The sequence below is a fragment of the Gorilla gorilla genome, chromosome 10 (genome assembly GCF_029281585.2).
Source record: "Gorilla gorilla gorilla isolate KB3781 chromosome 10, NHGRI_mGorGor1-v2.1_pri, whole genome shotgun sequence".
NCBI classification, from domain to species: domain Eukaryota; kingdom Metazoa; phylum Chordata; class Mammalia; order Primates; family Hominidae; genus Gorilla; species Gorilla gorilla.
In genome coordinates this window covers 61,915,887-61,940,945 of record NC_073234.2, presented here as the reverse complement: position 1 = coordinate 61,940,945, position 25,059 = coordinate 61,915,887, and the positions used below count along the sequence as shown (strand labels likewise).

General features: G+C 36.1%; 1 protein-coding gene across 20 annotated transcripts in view; it reads right to left on the bottom strand.

Annotated features, from left to right (window-relative positions):
• KIF21A (kinesin family member 21A) overlaps positions 1–25,059 on the bottom strand; it is a 156,755-nt gene that overhangs the window by 50,694 nt on the left and 81,002 nt on the right. For 12 of the 20 annotated variants that reach the window (XM_055359225.2, XM_004052957.4, XM_055359226.2 and 9 more), the window contains exons 8-12: positions 20,224–20,419; positions 19,321–19,510; positions 12,839–12,902; positions 7,801–8,004; positions 2,489–2,527 (exon numbers count right to left, since the gene is read on the bottom strand). In XM_055359225.2, coding sequence (XP_055215200.1) covers positions 2,489–2,527; positions 7,801–8,004; positions 12,839–12,902; positions 19,321–19,510; positions 20,224–20,419 — 693 coding nt within the window. The remainder of the gene's footprint in view (positions 1–2,488; positions 2,528–7,800; positions 8,005–12,838; positions 12,903–19,320; positions 19,511–20,223; positions 20,420–25,059) is intronic. The other 8 variants (XM_055359228.2, XM_019039226.3, XM_055359234.2 and 5 more) reach the window with 1 other exon arrangement.

Genomic DNA, 25,059 nt, shown 5'->3' with positions numbered 1-25,059 from the left:
TGAGAGACAGCATATATACGGAGAGAGAAGAAAGTACAAGTAGGAGTACCAATACAACAGTCTTAACTGGAAATGAATGAAGTAAATTGTAACAGGGTTCCATGAGTGTTGTTAAATCATTTGGATGGAGAAAAATGTGCTTGAAGAAAAGTAGGAACCACCTAGAAAGAACTCTTATGATAAACAAGAAATAATTTTATGTGATATACTGAATGCCTCTCTTAGGTTGCTTATAATATACTAGGACTGCTGATTTTCCACCATCATGCAGTTCAAGATGAAAATCTAGAAATTCCCCTTTCATCCAATCATCAATTAAAAGGCCAGCAGCATGTACTCAAACAGTGCTATACTTGAGGTGTAGGGCTAGGAAAGGACAATTTGTAGGGAGACATCTCCCAGCAGGCTTTCCAGTTCCCTCTCCTGGGCAGTCTCCCTTTCTCACCTGTGACTGCTACAGAATACAGTTTTCATTATTCTCTGTTCTTGTATTACTTCAAGTTCCAATCAAATCACATTATACTTAAGTTTACAGCCATACAACCACCTTATTCCAAACATTTGACCCAACATATCTTTCTACTCCCCGCTCCAACTCACTGATATCCAGTTAAATGTTCTTTCACTTCTACATTAACTCATATATTATAAGTCATTCGTGCCACTTCTGATGTGGAAAAATCAGCAGTCATACCTTTACATTATTAATTTAAAGGCTTAAACTTTTAAAATACAAGTTGATAGTTATAATTTTTATACCTCAAATATTGAAGTTTTCCTCAGTAAACCGAGGCAAATTGATATCTAAAATAAGTAAGTAGCAATGGAAGATATTTAAATTTGTGCTTTATATAGAATCAGAAGCTTGGGAGCTGGAAGGAACATTAGCAATTAACCCCTTCATTTGACAAACAAAAAGGGAACTGTGGCCTGGAGAAGTGAATCCCCTCAAGAGAACTAAAACCAGTTATCCTGACTCCCAGAACATCTCAAAGTTCAGCTCACAGACTGGAAGCTTATTAGCTTATTAGCTCCCAGTAATAAGCTGGGAGCTTATTACTTATGCAGAATCTCAGGCTCCACCTCAGTCCTACTGAATCAGAATCTGCATTTTATCAAAATCCCTAGGAGATCTGTACACACGACTATGTTTGAGAAGTTGTTCTGTAACCACCAAACCACTCTGCTTTTGCTATCCTTCAGGGATCATGTAAAGATGGGAGTAAACTCCTTTCACTGAGTACATTTAAAGGACTTGAATATTTTATGGTGATTAAATGCTTCCACACACAACTTTAACGATGCATCTTATTTTTACCTTTCAGAATAGAAGAAATTTCACAATTTTAATGCCTTAACTTAATTCCAATAATAAACATGTTGTCCTAAATATGTGTTGCTTAGGTGAGTTATAGTATGACCAATAAAAAATTAAAATTATAGCCTAAGTACTTTAAAGAACCTATGGGCTTATGGCATGTAAGTATAAAAACTTTAGAATACTATGTAACATACTAAATATAATTATAAAATAAAAACTATAAGGTAATTTAAAGAAAAACATTTTAAGCTTTAAGATATTTAAAGTAAGATATTCATTTAACTAATTGCATAGTATAAGTTCTCAAGTTCTTAAGTAAAAGATGAATGTCTAAAGTAGGGCTTCCAAAATAGTTAAATATTACCTTGAAACTAGTATATTTTCTTAATCATTGTGACTATGTAATCTAGAGATTTGTTTAGGAAAATCTATGAAGAAAACTTCTGATAAGAAGGAAAATACCACTTATCTTTGGTTAAATAATCATAATTCTGAATCAGTAAAATGCAATCAAGAATATTATTTTAAATTTTGCTCGTTTCAAATGAAAAAAAAGCAACTATCCTGTTTTTGATGTCCACTTCAAATACATTTTAAAAGCAAAAATTGTTTTTCTATTTCAACCTTAAGAATGTCTTATAAATCTTATTTGTAATAAGGCCACAGTTTCCTTTTGTTTGTTGTCATTTTAATGGTTTTTTTTCCAGTAAAGATTATACCAAATAAAGAAGAGAGAGACAGAGGCCCACCCATGACTCAGCATGTGCTACAACAAAATGTCAATTTCCACTCTGCTCACAAGTTTCTGTAAGACAAAGAATTACTGTTGTTTTTTCTTTTTTTAATAAATCAAATGGCAGGGGTTTTAGGGTTATTTTTATCCTACAAAAGGTAAGTCATCATCATAATTATCATAGTTTATTCTGTAATCACATGAAACTGCCTGAATTTTAATTCAAGTATCTAGTGAAGATTTTATTCTTAAAAAGTATTTTCTTAAAAATTTATTACAGTGCTCTTGTTAGTTTTATAAAATCAGCATTACTTTTAGGAGCAGCCCAGCTTATCTAGTCTGAAACAATCTATAATACTATAACACATTTCCTTGTGAATGGCAACTAAGTATTTAAACGACATTTTAATAAAAAACCTGGGAAATATTCCAACCTTCTTTCTTCTCGATTGCTTTCCTCAAGTTTCTGTAGCCTTCAAAATCACGAGGCACAGTATTGGAAGGCCAAGCCAATGAAGGACAAACCAGACAGTAAAAAGCGAAAGTGATAAGAAGGTAAAAATGATACATGAGCTTGAAGACTTTAAAATAAATTTTAAAAGATATCATCAAAGGACAATACACAGTAAAAAGGCAATACATTTGTATGAATAAAAAGTAAGTAGAAAATCAAGCAGCAATATATCTAAGAAGAGTATATAGAATATCAGTTGAAATTATGCAGCAGCAAAATGTATAGTCTCAATTTATAAAAGTTGATAAGGATTAGGCATGCTTGGATGCCTTTTTTTTTAGCCTGAAGTGGGTCAATTTACTCAGCTTCCCCCAAAAAAGACCACTTTCAATAATATTCTCTTTCTTTCAAGCTTTTACAGAAGACCTTTTAATGGCATCATTAAAAGAATTTCACAAAGTAATGCCTTTATACGATAATATGAAAATACCACTAATACTACATTCTAGGATACTACTTTTAAAAACATACTTTCTGTTTTAATATACTACATATGAATATCACTAAATCTAAAAAAAAATCTGATTTCAAAGTTATACATGAAATGGTATTGCAGGCAAATGAATATGGTTGTTATGATATCTGTGAAAAACTAATTTTATTAATTGAAAATAAAATTTCACACTGGGATTAAAGAGTTTACTAATTATTATAAACTAACTACTGAAAGGGCATATCTATAAAGCAACAGTGGCAAAAAAAAAAGGGGGTGGGGAGAAAAGTAGTACTTTCCATTAGTAAGATTGTTTTTTAACCAGAAACATATAAGAAATACCATGTGTAAAGGGTTTTAAAGATAAAGAATATTCAATATTAAAACTTGGGGATCTTTACTCAATGGAATGTACTGTATACCAGTATTTGTCATGTAGACAAAAAGACAGATGTGCTAGGCTCTGATTAAGCATATGGCAGCTTTGATATAGAACACTTCCACCCAGAATATTTTTCAGAATCATCAATATTTTAAAATGAAGAGATTGAATCAGAGGTATAAGTTATTTTATCAAGCCAGTTCTTTTAATTTTAATTTCATAACATAAGGGCTCCCATGTGATTCTTATTTATTGGTCTGTGATTGTTTTCACATCAACTTATATGCCGCCATTATAAGACGAGACTAGCAATCTTTCTGAGAAAAAGTCTACAAAGTAATATATACCAGTAATCAAATGGTCCAGTATAGTGATTAGAAAAGGCAAAGTAAAGCCACTGCCTAAGAAATCTGTGTGTTTCTAGAGTTTCAACCCAACACCACTAAATACAAATCAGTGCAGTCTGATTTATGAGTGAAGTTTTTTATGTTGCAAGTCATTTAAAGCTAGATATCCAAAAATATGGGATTTAATGTGTGAATGGTAAATTTTCCTCATCCACATACACAAAAAATGCAAAAAACTTTTATGTCTACTCTATGCCTATACTAATGATAACGAGCTACAATGGCTCAGAGAATGTGATTCCCTCATGAAGAACCCAGATTTTCTATTTTCAATATAGAGACTTTTGTTAGCTTATACAAGAAAGCTATATTAAAATATATAGTTGACATGAGCTAGCAAGTACATAAACTTTACATGCCTCCTAAATTGCCTTTTTAAAAACCATTACAATCAATAGTTCAAAAAGACAATGAAGGGACAGATAAATAAACGAATAATCTAACACCTCTCCATAACTTAAAGGAAAACTTTAGTTTTTACTTCACTTAGTTCCCCTACAATGCTTCTTCTACAGTTAAAGAGAATGACAATTCTTGCCAACCATTCTAACATTTGTGTAACTGAAAGATATGCAACATAGTTTAATTGTTATTTTCTTACTATCTACACCTCTGGATTATTCTACAGCTCAACAGAAAATAAGCACAAAAAGGTAGAAGAGCAAACCTTAAAACCTCACGTATTAGCTATTAGTTATAGTTCTGATAGAGACTGACGCAGAAGAAGGTGAAACTTTCAAACAGCATTTGTGGCATCCTTCTTAAACACAAACGCAGCTTCTGGCATTAAAATGATCCAGTTACCACTCTTCCTATCAACTCTTACATTGTCAGAGGCCCTATAGCCACTCCAACCAAAAATCTACAACACAAAACAATAAATTAAAAGACACAGAGCTTCCAAAGAATTTGTGAATTCAGTGACAAGGAAAGGAGGCAGCTATAGAAGCCAGGACAGCTTAGAAGAGCTGAATCCAAAGGTCAAGCAAGCCCCAGACAGGTTTTAGAAACTCACAGCCACAACAAGATAAAAAAACAAACAAACAAAAAACCTTTTCTACTCTTTTTTTCATTAGATTATGCTGCCTAACATATTTTGTTGTATGGATTAATGTATCCTCTTCAAAAATTCCAAATACCCCTACAAAGGAAGCTTGTTGGTTATCAGACATTTCCACTGGTATGAATTCCTTTAGTCAAATGGCTTTGTTCCTGAGTTTGAATTTAAGGAGATCAGAGAAAAAAATAGATAATTTTGAAATTGGGAGTACTTCAGGGTAGGGCAGAATTACGTGAGAACTGGACCACATAAGGGAGGAATGGATCAAGGTAACATGGGGACACAGGAAGGTCAGTAAGAACGAATAGCTAAAGCAGAAATTCCCATTTTTCCCCCAAAGATTGGCCTACACCCATGAGAGGGAAAGAAGGTTCTTTCCCCTGTCTTGCCTTTTCTTGCTCCCTTCTGAATTATTCTTACCATACTATAAAATGGGCAGAAATCATTTTATGTGAGTGAGCTGGGAAATTTGGACATCATGTATTTACAATACTTGCTAGAGAAAAATCAGTCCAAAGTTTCAATTAATTTTTAATTGAACTTCTTGTATGTGTAAGGTTGAGGTAGACCCACATTTTGCAACGCCCTCTCTGACAAATAAAATAGATAAACATGAAGCATGGAATGCAACTCAACCAGAATCAATGCATCCAAACAGGAGCTATCACTTCCAAGGAGCTCCTGTGGAAAACTGAGCACTTTAGTAAAGCTGCTATCCTTCTAAACATTTCTGGAACTCTAGGTTTATTGTATGCTGGTTCTTTTCCAACTTGTAGAGACTCCTTTGGCTAAATGAGGGCTTACTTACATTTTAAAAATAGAAATTGGCATTACATACAGTTAAAAGTTATTGGGATCCAAGTGTGATGAACAAAGTGCTTTATCAAACTAAGTAAAACAGGATTGGTTTTCATTTTTTAATTCAAAAAAACATTTGATTATAGTGTGGTAAGACATATTCCATTAAATATTATAAATTTTTATATGTAGCAATAAAAATTTATAAATTGGCTCTAAAAATGTTTACAGTTATATGGTATAGTACACAAGAAAAATTTTTTAGATTCACAAATTATATAGGTGTCAGTTTTACAAAATTATATAGGTGTCAGTGTACAAAGGTACACTACAGCATGTGTGAAAATGCTCTTAAAAATGTTTGTATATAGCACTCTATAGGTGTATTAATTTTTAGAAAGTATTAATTTGTTTTTCTCATTCTAAGCTATCTTTCATTTCTTATTTGGCTCACTCACAAATATTTTATCTCTAATTATGTGTCTTTTTGTTAGGAAATAAATTATTTTCTTCACTTAGGCTTTTATGTTTAAATCCAGTTGTTTGGTGAGTTCTTATTAGTATTAACATCTATTATTTTTATTATAATAATTATTACAACTACATAATCACTGAATTAGTCACAACCGCTATTAAAATGTTAAAAACAGCCTAGATTTCTATTGGGATCCTTATTTATTTTTGATTAGTCATATTCAACAGGTGATTAAGGAAATATCTCTAAATTTACCTCAAAAGGAAAAAGCAGTATCAGTTGTGACCTTAAAAAATAAACTTCGCTTATACTTACTTATTATTTATGAATACAAATGACCTAGACCTTTAAAAACAAGTCATACCATTTGACATTTTGACCAACTACAGAAGTGGATTTTACAAGTTAAGTGATAAGTCATGTGCAAAAGTCTCATGTTAATTCAAGCAGTAAATTGGGTAACACTAGTTTCGATAATCCTATGATCATTATTTCAGTTTCAACTGCCCTCCATAAGGGGAGAGCTAATCATTATACATTTCTTAATGCTGCCATAATCAATGATCCATGAAAACATCTAAGACATTAATATCTCAAGAGTGCAATTTCAATTGCAATGCCTACTAACCATAATGTATAATAACTTGCTTTAATTATTCTTTTTAAACTCAGGAACACAAAGCAGAATTGGAAGAATTTAAACTTCCAATGACTTTGATCAACTGGCTGCTCCAGGAAGAAATGCCTGGCTACCTAAATACATTTTTAAATAAACTGAGCAAAGCAGCAGGTAGGCTAAACGTCTACATCAATTCTACAAAGCATTCCTCCTGTAACAAACCGGGTGGCAAATAACATGATTTTGCTTCCTTTTGAATATCTAGCCAAAAATGTTTAAATTTAATTTGACTGGCATGCTCAAAATATAGTCTCTGTAAGCAATCTGACTGCACCATAGAATCAGTGTGTAAACATGTAAAGAATTTATGAGTACTTAACCACTTACACATTACAAGTGGTTAAATTTTCATTTTCTTCCTCTCCTTTGCACCCAGTTGATTTCAGAGGGACATAGTATCAGGATGCAAAGAAGAGAAAGCCCAGAACAGTGGTGAAAAGCTGAGTAACTCCTTGTTGGAAGATTCAAAAAGCCTGAAATAGCATAAATAATTTTCACATAATCAAATTAGAAGCCCTGCAGAAAATATTTAAGAGACCAAATGACATTACATGACATTCTGATGGATTAGTTTAGCCTTTAGTTAAACTAATCTAGACAGGGATGAAAATATCCGTGAGACTATTTAATTGCATTAGGAAATGGGGAAAAAATGAAAACACTGAGTTGTAATGGTACAGCAAGCTTTGCTGAAAAGCAAAATGAATGGAATGCAAAAGCAGCTATTTGAAGAAATAATAAAATAATTTATAATAGTAATTTTATATTGTCATGTTCTAAATAAAATTCATTACCATGTTATTACAATTAAATCTATTTTTCTTACATATAAGTAGAGATAAACCATTAAAAACTAGATAGTTGTAGTTTCAGCTAACATAGTGATTTATTTCATATACTAAGGTACTCATGAGACTATGTATGCTCTTTATAATTGCAAATTAAAATACCCTGAAAAGGAAATAGAGATTCATTTAGCGGTGATTTTATAATCCCACCTTTTTTTCTTCCTCTTTTCTTTTCTTTTCAACTTCTCTAAATCTTTTTTTGCTAGGTCTATAATTTCAATGGTTTCTTTGTCTGAGGATAGTATGGTAGGAGAAAAAGTTGATGATCCGCTGAAATATGGCGCTCTTGCTGTGGCTCTTGTCAAGTTTTTTCGAAGGTTCTCATTCACTGCTTCACTTTCTAATAATTTTGCCCTAGCAAATAAAAATATATTTAAATAGGGAGCATTTTTCTCTGTGGATAAAAATACATAACATAAAGTGTACCACACTACCATTTCTTAAGTGTACAGCTCTGTAGCACTAAGCAAATCTATATTGTTCTGCAACCGTCACCACCATCCATCTCCAGAAATTTTTTATCTTCCCATACTGAGACTCTATACCCATGAAATACTAACTTCCCCTCAGCCCCTCTACCTCAGCTCTGGCATCCATCATTCTACTTTCTGTCTCTATGAATCTGACTGCTCTAGCAATAAGGCAGGAACATTTTAAATGAGTTAGTCTTCATGCTAAAAAGTTTTCCAAAATGCATTTCAACATGGCTACAAGATAAGGATTTTTAAACTAAATAAAATTCTCACAAAATAATAAAAATAATCATAAAAGAATGCTCACACACATTAACATTTAACAATTTTTTCATATTTCCTGATTGAATAATTATATATTTGTAATCATAATCTTAATACTCAAAAGAATTCTACATATTCAGATGCCAGTGGTAATTAGATTACTTGAATTCTGGCCAGCGGACATCAGTTGTCCTTGCTTGTAAACCTATTATTTAAACTTAAAAAATACACAAGCAGCATGCTCCCCTTAGTTTCAGTTCCTCATTCATCACACAATAGTAGCATTTCCAAAACTGTGCAAGGAATAATTTGTCAAATCTGCCCCAAACTGGCTGACGGACATCTGGCTCCTGAATATAGCATGGGAAAAGACAGTATCTCCAAGGAAACTTGAGTTTGATAATTGAAAAAATTCTTTTGTTTGCTCAAGCAGTCCTAATAATGACAGGAGAATAACATACACACTGATCCTAACACATGAAGACATCAAACAATGAAATCCTAAAAGAGCCTAGACTATTGAGACTAAAAGGATTCAGAGAGTCCTCTAGGCCAATTCCCTTATTTCTACTTGATTTAAACCATCAAAAATACAATTGTCTACTTACATATAATAGATTTTCAAGGTTAGTTTGGCACAACAGTGATTGAGACTGAAAAATAAGAAGAAAACACAACCTATCTCTCTCTCAACACTATATTACTAAGCACCTTTGCCATATGTTCAAATATTTCAGAGAAAGATGCTAGATTATTTGCAACACTAAGCTCTGGAAGGCACAGTCAGCTCAGTGCTTTTCCATTGCCTACCAAAATTATTCATTCTACTCTTGAAATAGTTGACATAGATGGGGTCTCACTATGTTGCCCAGGCTCGTCTCAAGCTCCCAGCCTCAAGTGATCCTCCCACCTCAGCCTCCCAAAGTGTTGGGATTACAGGAATGAGCCACCCCACCTGGTCCTACACATTCTTTAATGAAATTGTTTTATTATATATGTGATACCATATGCGAGCAGAACAATTACAGTGTTTTTAGATGGTTAAATAGCTGTGTACAAACTTCTAGGTTAATTAAATGACTTCAAAATTGTTTTAGAGAAAATTCATATAAAAACTCAAAGTTAAAATTCATGATTATCAAACAACAGAAAAGTACAAACAATATATTATACTTTGCTATATTTTTAATTTCTAGCACAAAGCCTAGGTACCTAATAATGAATGCTGAGAATGCATGAAAATATAATAAATCAGCTAACCATAATGATCTATATTTTAATTGTCTCCTTTATTATTATGTAATAAATAATGTAGGTATTTTATTTTAAAATTTGTTCTTTTACATAATGTTAAAAGTCTGCATTTGGTAGGGGCATATCCAATGATTCTTTGATCTAGTGCTGACAAAGCCCTTTTAGGGATTACCTCCACAAACTCCACATTAACAGAATCTACTTTTTGTATGGCCTACAGGGAGAACATCTCTCTTTCCCCATCTCTTTCTCTCTCTCTCTTCCCGTTCACTCACCCACCCACTTGGTACTTCCTGCATTTCATTTAATAGAGACTAAAGAGTGAGGTATGAGGGCAAGTGTACAAACTTCTTTGGGAAGGAGCACACTGAGGGCTTGCATGCCAGCTGTCATTCATTGGATCTTGGACCATCAAGTCTCTAAAAGGCCCCACTCTTCCCTTTGTAAAACTGAGATAAAAATATATACTTCCCTAGGATTGCTTTGAGAATCAATGATAAAATGAATTTAAAAGTCCCCCGACTAACATGGTATTTAAAAAATAATAAGTATTCTTATCATAAAGTTGGAAATAATATAATCATTAACAGCATAGAATTAAATAAGTGAATTACAACAAGACAGTACTATATGAAGCCATGCAAAAATCATTGTAGAAACTTTTTAACATTGAAAAATGTTCATAATATATTACCGCTTTTCAAAGAATAGATAGCAAAGCAAAATATACACTCTGGTGTCATTTGCGTTAAAGTATTCATTGGAAAAATATTGAAGAGATAGATCAAAATGTTAACATCAGTTCTTAGAATAATGGGAATACACATGATTTTAATTTTCTCTTACATTTTCCTATATTTTCAAAATGTTCTGCAAAATTTTTCATGCCCCAAAAAACACAAGGATTAATTAATTAGTGATTATTATTATCTCACAAGTAATGTGACATGTAAATTTATTAAAAGGTAACTACTATTCATTTACAATAAAATAAGATGAAATAGAAATATTCCCAAATGGCAGTAAACAAACATAAATTTGCATTAAGTTTAAAGAGCTGTGAATAAATGTCTTCCTAAGATCTAATTTTGACAGAAATATAGGTTGAAGTCGGGTTTAGCAGGTAAAAACAGAACGTGAGAATTTGGACCTAAATATTCGTAACACTTTATACCTTTATGATACCTTTATATTTAAGAACGTATATATACTATTATTTTATTTGAGCCCCATAATAACTCTCTGAGATTAGCAGGTATTATCTCATTCTTACAGATGAATAAACTAAAACTCAGAGATGTTAGGTAACTTGCCCAAGGTCGTACACCTTATTAATAAATAGAAGCTTAAATTTCAATCCAGGTAATCCAATTTGAATTCAAGGTTCATTTATGCTTATCCCATATGTAAATTATAATCCTGGCATTCTAGAAGGCTACTCCCCAGGGGTGGGACACACCTAATTAAAGAGCCATCAGAGACAAGTTGAGAATCTGGAACAAGGTATTAACCTACACCAGGAAAGATTTGATCAGCAACTGAACTCAGGGCCCATGAGTCATCTCTGTTCTCTAAATGGCTTAAGGAAGGAATAGTCTTAACTCAAGACTTTGAAGAAGGAAGACATTAGATGCTGCTTTTAGCCACCAGAAGGAGTGGAAGTGATTCTGGTAGTTTTCTAGGAAATAAGCACTAGTCAAGCAATTTGCCTAATAGTGACATAAAGATGAGGTACAAACTTAGAATACAGAGTGGAGGAAAGGAAAGAGAGCATAAGAACTCGTATAGGCAATTGGCCTTAACAATTGGCAAGTGCCAAAGAAATAAAAGAGAAAAGAGAAGCAGCCTAAGAGCAGAAAGAGAAACTTCAAGAATTAAAAACAGAGCTATCAGTTGTGTCTCAAGGAGTGGTAAAGATGGGGTCAACAAAATCAGGAAAGACTGGTCAAAGAACAAATTTTTAGCAGTAGGCAGGAAACAGTACTGTCAACACGGGGTAGAAACTGCAAGTCCAGGTTGGTTGCTGAGCAGAACCAGGATGCAGTGCCTCAAAGGTCTCTACCAAAAACATGAAGCATGAACAATTATATATATATACATGTTATATGCATAACATATATAATATATATGTACACACACACATACACAGAGTAAAATTATACTTGAATAACTATATTGCCACATCGGGATGTGTTTTCATTTGTTTTTGCTTTTTGAAACATTTAAGAGATCCAGTGTGCCTTGTGGAGCCAGAAACAGTGGAGATAGTACTTGCCACAGTTTGAGAACCTCTAGAATAGCCAGAGGAAGAGAAAGAGAACACAAATACAAGACAGGGTAACTGTGAAAGATGATCTCCTCCCGTTTGCTTATGTTCTGCAAATGGTAAGCAGAAGTGAGATTTGAACTACTTAGATGCTCCCCCATGGAGCTGACTGGAGTTTTCCTTCAAGAAAAAAATAGCTCAGTCATCACGGGAAACCGTGGAACCTGAAAATATTATTGACTTAACCTTCTTTCCCAACCCTATTCCCCAAGTCTAGTCCCCTCCACATTCCTACACCAGCATGGGCATCATTTAACTAAATTTTGTCATTCTGTTTACTACATGTGATGATTTATGTATGCTGCCCAACCTAGAGTGTGAACTCTTCATGTCATGCTTGCCCCCAGCCCCAGTCATGGTATTGACATATGCAAGTATGTGTGGCATGTTGTATGAAATGTGAATGGATGTACCACAGAGGGGCAGGCAAATTAGTAGGTATGCCATGATTTACATGTAAGAATAGCTGAAGATATAAAAGAGAACAGGAGATTCAAAAAATTGGAGATGATGTGTAGATATTGATCTATTCCCAAGTGATGGGGGAAGAGGCATACTAAGGAAAGGCATCAAAGATAACTTCAGCAACATAAATTTTGCCTGTTTTACATGTCAAGTTAGGTAAGCACCCAATATTGGGATATAGCAGTAAGAGTAGGAGAATAATATGGGAAGAGAAAGGAGGAAAACAGCTTGGAATATGACATCAAGGGAAAGGTAAGTAAAGAGTCTCCTAAAGTTAACCTAACCGAAGGGCTGAAATATCACCATGGACAACTGCTGAACATTAAGCCCAACAAATAGAAATATTATAACATTGCAAAATCCAAAACAAACATGTGCATTGTATGTTACAGAACATGAACTATACCTGAGATCTTCGATTTCTTTTATATAACTATGAATCATATTACTAATCTCCTCATTTCCTTCACCTGAAAGACAAAATATGAAATAAAAATTTTCCTTCAAATTAAGACTTCAACAAAACAGGAGAAAAAAAAAGTCGGGAAACAAAACAATAATTTTTTAAAACACAATTCTTACAGCAAATTTTCTACCCTTTATTACATGAGCAGATCACAAGATAATATGATTACAAAGGGAATATTTTGTTTATATAAGAATTTATTGGGGGGAGGAGCCAAGATGGCCGAATAGGAACAGCTCCCGTCTACAGCTACCAGCGTGAGCGACGCAGAAGACGGGTGATTTCTGCATTTCCATCTGAGGTACCGGGTTCATCTCACTAGGGAGTGCCAGACAGTGGGCGCAGGCCAGTGGGTGCACGCACCGTGCGCGAGCCAAAGCAGGGCGAGGCATTGCCTCACCTGGGAAGCGCAAGGGGTCAGGGAGTTCCCTTTCCGAGTCAAAGAAAGGGGTGACGGACGCACCTGGAAAATCGGGTCACTCCCACCCGAATATTGTGCTTTTCAGACCGGCTTAAAAAACGGCGCACCACGAGACTACATCCCACACCTGGCTCAGAGGGTCCTACGCCCACGGAATCTCGCTGATTGCTAGCACAGCAGTCTGAGATCAAACTGCAAGGCGGCAGCGAGGCTGGGGGAGGGGCGCCCGCCATTGCCCAGGCTTGCTTAGGTAAACAAAGCAGCCCGGAAGCTCGAACTGGGTGGAGCCCACCACAGCTCCAGGAGGCCTGCCTGCCACTGTAGGCTCCACCTCTGGGGGCAGGGCACAGACAAACAAAAAGACAGCAGTAACCTCTGTAGACTTAAATGTCCCTGCCTGACAGCTTTGAAGACAGCAGTGGTTCTCCCAGCACGCAGCTGGAGATCTGAGAACCGGCAGACTGCCTCCTCAAGTGGGTCCCTGACCCCTGACCCCCGAGCAGCCTAACTGGGAGGCACCCCCCAGCAGGGGCACACTGACACCTCACACGGCAGGGTATTCCAACAGACCTGCAGCTGAGGGTCCTGTCTGTTAGAAGGAAAACTAACAAACAGAAAGGACATCCACACCGAAAACCCATCTGTACATCACCATCATCAAAGACCAAAAGTAGATAAAACCACAAAGATGGGCAAAAAACAGAACAGAAAACCTGGAAACTCTAAAACGCAGAGCGTCTCTCCTCCTCCAAAGGAACGCAGTTCCTCACCAGCAACGGAACAAAGCTGGATGGAGAATGACTTTGACGAGCTGAGAGAAGAAGGCTTCAGACGATCAAATTACTCTGAGCTATGGGAGGACATTCAAACCAAAGGCAAAGAAGTTGAAAACTTTGAAAAAAATTTAGAAGAATGTATAACTAGAATAACCAATACAGAGAAGTGCTTAAAGGAGCTGATGGAGCTGAAAACCAAGGCTCGAGAACTACATGAAGAATGCAGAAGCCTCAGGAGCCAATGCGATCAACTGGAAGAAAGGGTATCAGCAATGGAAGATGAAATGAATGAAATGAAGCGAGAAGGGAAGTTTAGAGAAAAAAGAATAAAAAGAAATGAGCAAAGCCTCCAAGAAATATGGGACTATGTGAAAAGACCAAATCTATGTCTGACTGGTGTACCTGAAAGTGACGGGGAGAATGGAACCAAGTTGGAAAACACTCTGCAGGATATTATCCAGGAGAACTTCCCCAATCTAGCAAGGCAGGCCAACGTTCAGATTCAGGAAATACAGAGAACACCACAAAGATACTCCTCGAGAAGAGCAACTCCAAGACACATAATTGTCAGATTCACCAAAGTTGAAATGAAGGAAAAAATGTTAAGGGCAGCGAGAGAGAAAGGTTGGGTTACCCTCAAAGGGAAGCCCATCAGACTAACAGCGGATCTCTCGGCAGAAACTCTACAAGCCAAAAGAGAGTGGGGGCCAATATTCAACATTCTTAAAGAAAAGAATTTTCAACCCACAATTTCATATCCAGCCAAACTAAGCTTCATAAGTGAAGGAGAAATAAAATACTTTACAGACAAGCAAATGCTGAGAGATTTTGTCACCACCAGGCCTGCCCTAAAAGAGCTCCTGAAGGAAGCGCTAAACATGGAAAGGAACAACCGGTACCAGCCGCTGCAAAATCATGCCAAAATGTAAAGACCATCGAGACTAGGAAGAAACTGCATCAACTAATGAGCAAAATCACCAGCTAACATCATAATGACAGGATCAAATTCACACATAACAATATTAACTTTAAATGTAAATGGACTAAATTCTCCAGTTAAAAGACACAGACTGGCAAGTTGGATAAAGAGTCAAGACCCATCAGTGTGCTGTATTCAGGAAACCCATCTCACGTGCAGAGACACACATAGGCTCAAAATAAAAGGATGGAGGAAGATCTACCAAGCAAATGGAAAACAAAAAAAGGCAGGGGTTGCAATCCTAGTCTCTGATAAAACAGACTTTAAACCAACAAAGATCAAAAGAGACAAAGAAGGCCATTACATAATGGTAAAGGGATCAATTCAACAAAAAGAGCTAACTATCCTAAATATATATGCACCCAATACAGGAGCACCCAGATTCATAAAGCAAGTCCTGAGTGACCTACAAAGAGACTTAGACTCCCACACATTAATAATGGGAGACTTTAACACCCCACTGTCAACATTAGACAGATCAACGAGACAGAAAGTCAACAAGGATACCCAGGAATTGAACTCAGCTCTGCACCAAGCGGACCTAATAGACATCTACAGAACTCTCCACCCCAAATCAACAGAATATACATTTTTTTCAGCACCACACCACACCTATTCCAAAATTGACCACATAGTTGGAAGTAAAGCTCTCCTCAGCAAATGTAAAAGAACAGAAATTATAACAAACTATCTCTCAGACCACAGTGCAATCAAACTAGAACTCAGGATTAAGAATCTCACTCAAAGCCGCTCAACTACATGGAAACTGAACAACCTGCTCCTGAATGACTACTGGGTACATAACGAAATGAAGGCAGAAATAAAGATGTTCTTTGAAACCAATGAGAACAAAGACACAACATACCAGAATCTCTGGGATGCATTCAAAGCAGTGTGTAGAGGGAAATTTATAGCACTAAATGCCCACAAGAGAAAGCAGGAAAGATCCAAAATTGACACCCTAACATCACAATTAAAAGAACTAGAAAAGCAAGAGCAAACACATTCAAAAGCTAGCAGAAGGCAAGAAATAACTAGAATCAGAGCAGAACTGAAGGACATAGAGACACAAAAAACCCTTCAAAAAATCAATGAATCCAGGAGCTGGTTTTTTGAAAGGATCAACAAAATTGATAGACTGCTAGCAAGACTAATAAAGAAAAAAAGAGAGAAGAATCAAATAGACACAATAAAAAATGATAAAGGGGATATCACCACCGATCCCACAGAAATACAAACTACCATCAGAGAATACTACAAACACCTCTACGCAAATAAACTAGAAAATCTAGAAGAAATGGATAAATTCCTCGACACATACACTCTCCCAAGACTAAACCAGGAAGAAGTTGAATCTCTGAATAGACCAATAACAGGAGCTGAAATTGTGGCAATAATCAATAGTTTACCAACCAAAAAGAGTCCAGGACCAGATGGATTCACAGCCGAATTCTACCAGAGGTACGAGGAGGAACTGGTACCATTCCTTCTGAAACTATTCCAATCAATAGAAAAAGAGGGAATCCTCCCTAACTCATTTTATGAGGCCAGCATCATTCTGATACCAAAGCCGGGCAGAGACACAACAAAAAAAGAGAATTTTAGACCAATATCCTTGATGAACATTGATGCAAAAATCCTCAATAAAATACTGGCAAACGGAATCCAGCAGCACATCAAAAAGCTTATCCACCATGATCAAGTGGGCTTCATACCTGGGATGCAAGGCTGGTTCAATATATGCAAATCAATAAATGTAATCCAGCATATAAACAGAGCCAAAGACAAAAACCACATGATTATCTCAATAGATGCAGAAAAAGCCTTTGACAAAATTCAACAACCCTTCATGCTAAAAACTCTCAATAAATTAGGTATTGACGGGACGTATTTCAAAATAATAAGAGCTATCTATGACAAACCCACAGCCAATATCATACTGAATGGGCAAAAACTGGAAGCATTCCCTTTGAAAACTGGCACAAGACAGGGATGCCCTCTCTCACGACTCCTATTCAACATAGTGTTGGAAGTTCTGGCCAGGGCAATTAGGCAGGAGAAGGAAATAAAGGGTATTCAATTAGGAAAAGAGGAAGTCAAATTGTCCCTGTTCGCAGACGACATGATTGTATATCTAGAAAACCCCATTGTCTCAGCCCAAAATCTCCTTAAGCTGATAAGCAACTTCAGCAAAGTCTCAGGATACAAAATCAATGTACAAAAATCACAAGCATTCTTATACACCAATAACAGACAAACAGAGAGCCAAATCATGAGTGAACTCCCATTCACAATTGCTTCAAAGACAATAAAATACCTAGGAATCCAACTTACAAGGGATGTGAAGGACCTCTTCAAGGAGAACTACAAACCACTGCTCAAGGAAATAAAAGAGGATACAAACAAATGGAAGAACATTCCATGCTCATGGGTAGGAAGAATCAATATTGTGAAAATGGCCATACTGCCCAAGGTAATTTACAGATTCAATGCCATCCCCATCAAGCTACCAATGACTTTCTTCACAGAACTGGAAAAAACTACTTTAAAGTTTATATGGAACCAAGAAAGAGCCCGCATCGCCAAGTCAATCCTAAGCCAAAAGAACAAAGCTGGAGGCATCACACTACCTGACTTCAAACTATACTACAAGGCTACAGTAACCAAAACAGCATGGTACTGGTACCAAAACAGAGATATAGATCAATGGAACAGAACAGAGCCCTCAGAAATAATGCCGCATACCTACAACTATCTGATCTTTGACAAACCTGAGAAAAACAAGCAATGGGGAAAGGATTCCCTATTTAATAAATGGTGCTGGGAAAACTGGCTAGCCATATGTAGGAAGCTGAAACTGGATCCCTTCCTTACACCTTATACAAAAATCAATTCAAGATGGATTAAAGATTTAAACGTTAGACCTAAAACCATAAAAACCCTAGAAGAAAACCTAGGCATTACCATTCAGGACATAGGCATGGGCAAGGACTTCATGTCCAAAACACCAAAAGCAATGGCAACAAAAGACAAAATTGACAAATGGGATCTAATTAAACTAAAGAGCTTCTGCACAGCAAAAGAAACCACCATCAGAGTGAACAGGCAACCTACAAAATGGGAGAACATTTTCGCAACCTACTCATCTGACAAAGGGCTAATATCCAGAATCTACAATGAACTCAAACAAATTTACAAGAAAAAAACAAACAACCCCATCAAAAAGTGGGCAAAGGACATGAACAGACACTTCTCAAAAGAAGACATTTATGCAGCCAAAAAACACATGAAAAAATGCTCATCATCACTGGCCATCAGAGAAATGCAAATCAAAACCACTATGAGATACCATCTCACACCAGTTAGAATGGCAATCATTAAAAAGTCAGGAAACAACAGGTGCTGGAGAGGATGTGGAGAAATAGGAACACTTTTACACTGTTGGTGGGACTGTAAACTAGTTCAACCATTGTGGAAGTCAGTGTGGCGATTCCTCAGGGATCTAGAACTAGAAATACCATTTGACCCAGCCATCCCATTACTGGGTATATACCCAAAGGACTATAAATCATGCTGCTATAAAGACACATGCACACGTATGTTTATTGCGGCATTATTCACAATAGCAAAGACTTGGAACCAACCCAAATGTCCAACGATGATAGACTGGATTAAGAAAATGTGGCACATATACACCATGGAATACTATGCAGCCATAAAAAATGATGAGTTCATGTCCTTTGTAGGGACATGGATGAAATTGGAAATCATCATTCTCAGTAAACTATCGCAAGAACAAAAAACCAAACACCGCATATTCTCACTCATAGGTGGGAATTGAACAATGAGATCACATGGACACAGGAAGGGGAATATCACACTCTGGGGACTGTGGTGGGGTGGGGGGAGGGGGGAGGGATAGCATTGGGAGATATACCTAATGCTAGATGACGAGTTAGTGGGTGCAGCGCACCAGCATGGCACATGTATACATATGTAACTAACCTGCACAATGTGCACATGTACCCTAAAACTTAAAGTATAATAAAAATAAAAATTAAAATTAAAAAAAAAAAGAAAAAAGAATTTATTATTTTTTGAAATTAGGTATTTAACTTAAAACCACAGACTGTATACACAGAGACTGGCATTTCTATTTCAACTATGCTAGGTAATTAGTGAACACAAAGAATGTTCCCTGCCCTCCAGAAGTTAATCCCTCACTTATCCCACCCTACCCACATACCTGCTCTGGCAAGAACATGGTTGGCCTGATCACTAACAAGCTGTGTAATTCTGGACCTCAATGCGTCAACCGTCTCTTGCATGGCTTTAATTCTTACACGCAGGTTATTATTTTCAGTCTGTAGCATAGCATTCTCATGAAACATGTCATTGATGCTTTCCACACCCTCTTCGTCAATTATTCTTTTACCCTAGTAAAGGAAAATAATGTCCTTGTTGGTTGAGGAGCCTTAAAAACACAAGAGTTTTGCTTAAGGATACTCTATAACTATACAATTCTCTAACCAAGAGCGTTTTCATCTTACCAACCCCAAGGCAAAAGAAATCCTTTCGCCTCTAGTAGAACACTCCACAATGCATTTGTTACTAAAGAAATTGATTAGCCAGGTGCAGTGGCTGATACCTGTAATCCCAGCACTTTGGGAGGCCAAAGTGGGCAGATCACGTGAGGTCAGGAGTTCAAGACCAGCCTGGCCAACATGGTGAAACCCATCTCTAATAAAAATGCAAAAATTAGCCAGGTGTGGTGGCGGGTGCCTATAATCCCAGCTACTCAAGAGGCTGAGACAGGAGAATCATTTAACCCGGGAGGCGGAAGTTGCAGTGAGCCGAGATCACGCCACTGCACTCCAGCCTGGGTGACAGAGGGAGACTCCATCTCAAAAAAAAAAAAAAAAAAAAATTTGGGTAGGAAAGCTTTTGAACAAACAGTTGTTAGGTTAGACTGAACATAGTTAAAGGCTGTCCACAAGGAAAACTAGAGACTCTTACCTCCAAAAGGAAGGAGGACACTATTATGACAACCAAGAGATTCCAGAAACACGTATGTGTAAGGCATTATTGTGTTCAGAAAGTGCCAGCCTTAGATGTATCACAAAATGCAAAGTCAAACTCATTAGCTTACTGTTTTGTACTCCATGAGCTCCATCTGAAGTCGTGTGATTTCACTACGAAGTGCATTGATTTGCTGACTAGCTCTGTCCTGATTGACCATCACCTTATTCTTGATATTTCTAGCTCGATTGGCGTATTTCAGGGTGTTTAACGTTTCCATAAAGTCTCTGTCTGAAGGGCTGACACATGCTATCATGATTGTTTGGCTGAAAGTTACAAATAATGGTTAGGCTTACACATAAAAGCACCTAAAATGCCAAAATAATCATTTTTAAGCTCCTGACGTTTGAATAGTATCTTCTCTTCCAGATACCAAAATATTGAGCAAATTTAAAAGCCCCTGTACTTGAAGACTATCTTAAGAAAAAGCTTTTGTTTACTTTGGGGAAATAAATTGATATTATTCACCTTTGACCTTGAGAAAGTATAAGCACATACATTTATTTCTTACCTCTTTGCTAAAAAGATTTGAAGCAGTGCACACAGTAATTCTAAAATTAAACTGACTACAATACATTACACTGAAAATCAAAAACCACTTCTTTCATTCTTTATTCTTTCAGTATTTTAAAACTTTATTCTTAATCACCTGTATCCTGACTTTTGATGCCAGCAAAGAATTGTACACAAAATCCAATCACATTGAAACAAGAAGAGTACTTAGTATATTCTTGTGTTTCATTATATAAACTGTCATTTGTGATTGAATGATCAGAATTACAATTTCTGGCCAGATTACATAGGAAAAGTGGGAAACATTACTTTACGGTCATGATAAATTGATTTAGCCACCAAAGATTAGGATAGTGAAATGCTAAGTATGCCCCATTATGTTTGTATGTTATGTTTGTAAATAAAGCAGACATGGAGATTCTAATAGACACTCACAAACTAACTAAAAAATGTGCAGGAACTGCAATTAAGGAGCAGTCTACTTATCCTGGTAGAAAAATCAATGCCTATCAATCATAATCTTAGCCTCCTAGTCTCCTGCTTCCAATCTTTTCTTTCTACGATAATCTCAACACAGTACTCGTAGGTACCCCTTGTCCCATTCCACACCTTTTTCCTACAACTCTTGCTTATCCTTACTGTTACTATTATTCAACGATCAACTAAGGTATCACCTAATCCAAGAACCAAATCCTCAGTTTGTCTGTACCCTTTCTGCCTCCTCACACCTTTTGGATATCTCTTTTGCATTCATTATATTATTATTATATTGAAATTTTATAGACCCCAAAACTCTTAGACTTTAGATTCCTAAAGGACAGGGATTATCAAGTTTTATTTATCAGCATACTTCTAAACATATAACACAACATTTGAACCAATATTAGGTCATTAACAATTGTGATGTGTGTCATGTGTACATAATATTTACTGGGGGTCAGAAAGTTAAAATAATTCATGCCATTTTAGTTTTCTCTTTTGATAAAGAAAATAAAGTAATTCAGTAAGCGTGAGGATTATGGATGCTGATTAGAGAATAGAGCAACTTGAAGTGTGGTCCCCAGTCTAGCACCAGTCTGCAGATTATTTTTACTTACGTAAAATTGGGGAAAATAAATTTATATTAGCCTTCTTTGACCCATAACACCTTGAGTAAGCACAGGTACATACATCCATTTCTTACTTATTTACAAAAAATGTTTAAAGTAATGCAGAAATTGCAAGTAAGCACTTTAGAAACTTCCACAACACTTGAACTTCCTGTAATCAATGACCTCCTCTCATTGAGTATAGATCAGTTCGAGTGTTTTCAAACTCCCATGGTGAGTCACAAATGGGGCAAGCTCTGTATGGTCATGCACAATATTAACCCACCACAAATTGGAAAGAAGGGAAGGACTCGCCTTTAACAAATATTTTGAGAAGTGCTGGGATCAAGGGCTTAAGAAGAATAGTGAAAGTCAGGAATAAGAGTAACTGGCAAGGATCAACTGTATAGGGAAAACATCACATATTAAACAAAACCCAAAATATATAAATTTCAAGAATGATTCTATTTATGAAAAACTCAAAGAAAATAAAATAAAGCTAAAAAAAGCTATTTATTTTAAAAGTTCACACAAAAAGCACAATTCTGCTTTAAAGAGAACTATATCACTTAAATATTTTATTATATTGTATATTATATTTCTTACAAATTAAGTTATACTACACATCTTGAAGAAAATGTATCACAATGTTAGCAGTAGTTACTTCTAGGTATTAGAAATATGATTTTTTTTTTTTTTTTGAGATGGAGTCTCACTCTTGTCACCCAGACTGGAGTGCAGCGGCACAATCTCAGCTCACTGCAACCTCCGCCTCCTGGGTTAAAGCGATTCTCCTGCCTCAGCCTCCCAAGTAGCTGTGACTACAGGTGCCCACCACCATGTCCAGCTAATTTTTGTGTTTCTGTTAGTAGAAACGGGGTTTTGCCATGTTGGCCAGGCTGGTCTTGAACTTGTGACCTCAGGTTATCCGCCCACCTAGGCCTCAAAGTACTGGGATTACAGGTTTGAGCCACTGTGCCCAGCTATAAATATAACTGATTTTTATTCATGCTTTATACTTTCGTATATTTTCCAGAATTTTTGCCATAAACTGGTTATGATATTTATTAAACACTGTAAATGTAAAAAAACCAGCTCGAATTTTTTAAAAGACACTAAAATATGCACATAAACATATGGAGCTTATTTTCAAAAATATCCTTGGTCTAATTTTTCTTTTAAGTTTAATTTGTATAAACTTCAAAAAGTGAAGATATTTTGCTCTCCAAGGCTTACACAAAGTACAGTGCTTTTGCACTAGGAATGCAATCCTAAAATTTTAAGCAAAAATTGAGGCACACAAAGAAAGGAATTAGAAGGGGTCATCTCCTTTGAGGGGTTACCACCCATTAAGGAAATAGGTGAGGAACATGAGACTATTTAGCTGTAGCCTAAAACTCAGCAGAAATTCAAGATCCACAGTGAAAATATCTTAGACCACTTATAAGGTAAGCAAACTTTCAAAAGTATTGAAGTTTTCAAGAGTTAAAATAGTAAGGGGAGGACATATATCATGTCTGCTTTGTTTTATAGTTAAGAAATAAATACAGGAAAAAGCTACAATTTAGAAAACCCGAAAAAATTTACACTTGGCTGAAAAAATGAAAATTTTTATTCTGTTATAATAAGACCCCTCTTGATCCTGAAGATCAAACTGAAAATATAGAACACAAGAAATACATGATAGTGGAAGGAAAACTGCATCCATACATAGGATGTGCTGGAAGAGACATGAGTTAAGACAAATGCTAATAGTACATAAAAGGAAGAAACATAAAAATGGCAATGTTGTATTCTACAAAACAGAACTTTCTTTCTTTTTTTTTTGAGACGGAGTCTCGCTCTGTCTCCCAGGCTGGAGTGCAGTGGCACGATCTCCGCTCACTGCAAGCTCCGCCTCCTGGGTTCACGGAATTCTCCTGCCTCAGCCTCCCGAGTAGCTGGGACTACAGGCACCCGCCACCACGCCTGGCTAATTTTTTTGTATTTTTAGTGGAGACAGGGTTTCACCGTGTTAGCCAGGATGGTCTTGATCTCCTGACCTCATGATCTGCCCGCCTTGGCCTCCCAAAGTGCTGGGATTACAGGCATGAGCCACCGCGCCCGGCCAAAACAGAACTTTATTTCTAAACCAAATGGATTATAAACTTAAAAGGATTTAATATTATCCAAAATTATTTGGATAATAGTTGTTGATACGGTTTGGATCTGTGCCCTCACACAAATCTCATGTAAAATTGCAATCCCCAGTGTTGGAGGTGGGGCCTTGGTGGGAGGTGATTAGATGCTGGGGGCAAATTTCCCTCTTGGAACTGTTCTCATGATAGAGTTCTCAGGGGATCTGATTGTTTAAAAGTGTTTGGCGCCTCCGTCTCCTTCCTCCTGCTCCAGCCCTGTAAAGTTCTCACTCCCTCTTTGCCTTTTGTCATGACTGTAAGTTTCCTGTGGCCTCCCTAGAAGCCAAGCAGCTGCCAGAATCATGCTTCCTGTAGAGCCTACAGAACTGTAAGACAATTAAACCTCTTTTCTGTATAAATTACCCAGTCTCAGGTATTTATGGCAGTGCAAGAACGAACTAACACAGTTGTTCAAAAAGAAACCTTGCTAGTTTAAATACTAGCTTTGTTGTATAGCATCTAATAATCTTTTCAGTAAATATGATGTTACATTATTGCAAACACTGTAAAATAGATTCACTGTGGTTGTTGGTAACTTGTTGAATTGTGCTGTGATTGAATTTAAATGCCAAAAATGTTTGCATTTGTAAAGCCAACATGTTTACAGAGGGGAATACATTACCATAAAAAAAAAAGCTGAAAAAACATATCAGAATGATGCAAGGTATGAGAAAGCAAGAATGTCAGTGATATTGGCAAAGTTAATAACCAGCCAACACTCTGTATTTCATTCAGTGGACATTAAGATTTTTCCACGTATAAAAAAAATTTTGAATTTTTAGAAGACTTTGTAAAAAAAAAAGTACCAATAATATTTAAATTACTTTGTAATTACTTAGGAAACAGTATTTACTTTTTCAACAAAATTTTATTAGCTTTCTATTCTGTGCTAAGTACTTAAAACAGAAGCTACGATAAGAGAGAAAGTCCACATACTATTGACTTCATATACAAGCTAAGTGGCCTTGAATAAATTACTTAACCTCTCTAGATTCATTTCCCTTATCTAGAAAATAGAATAATAATACCTACACCTCAAGGGATGCTAGGATTATGTGAAATAACATACAAAATTATTCACACATTTGAGATCCTTAACAGTATAATGATTAGTTCCTCATCCTATTA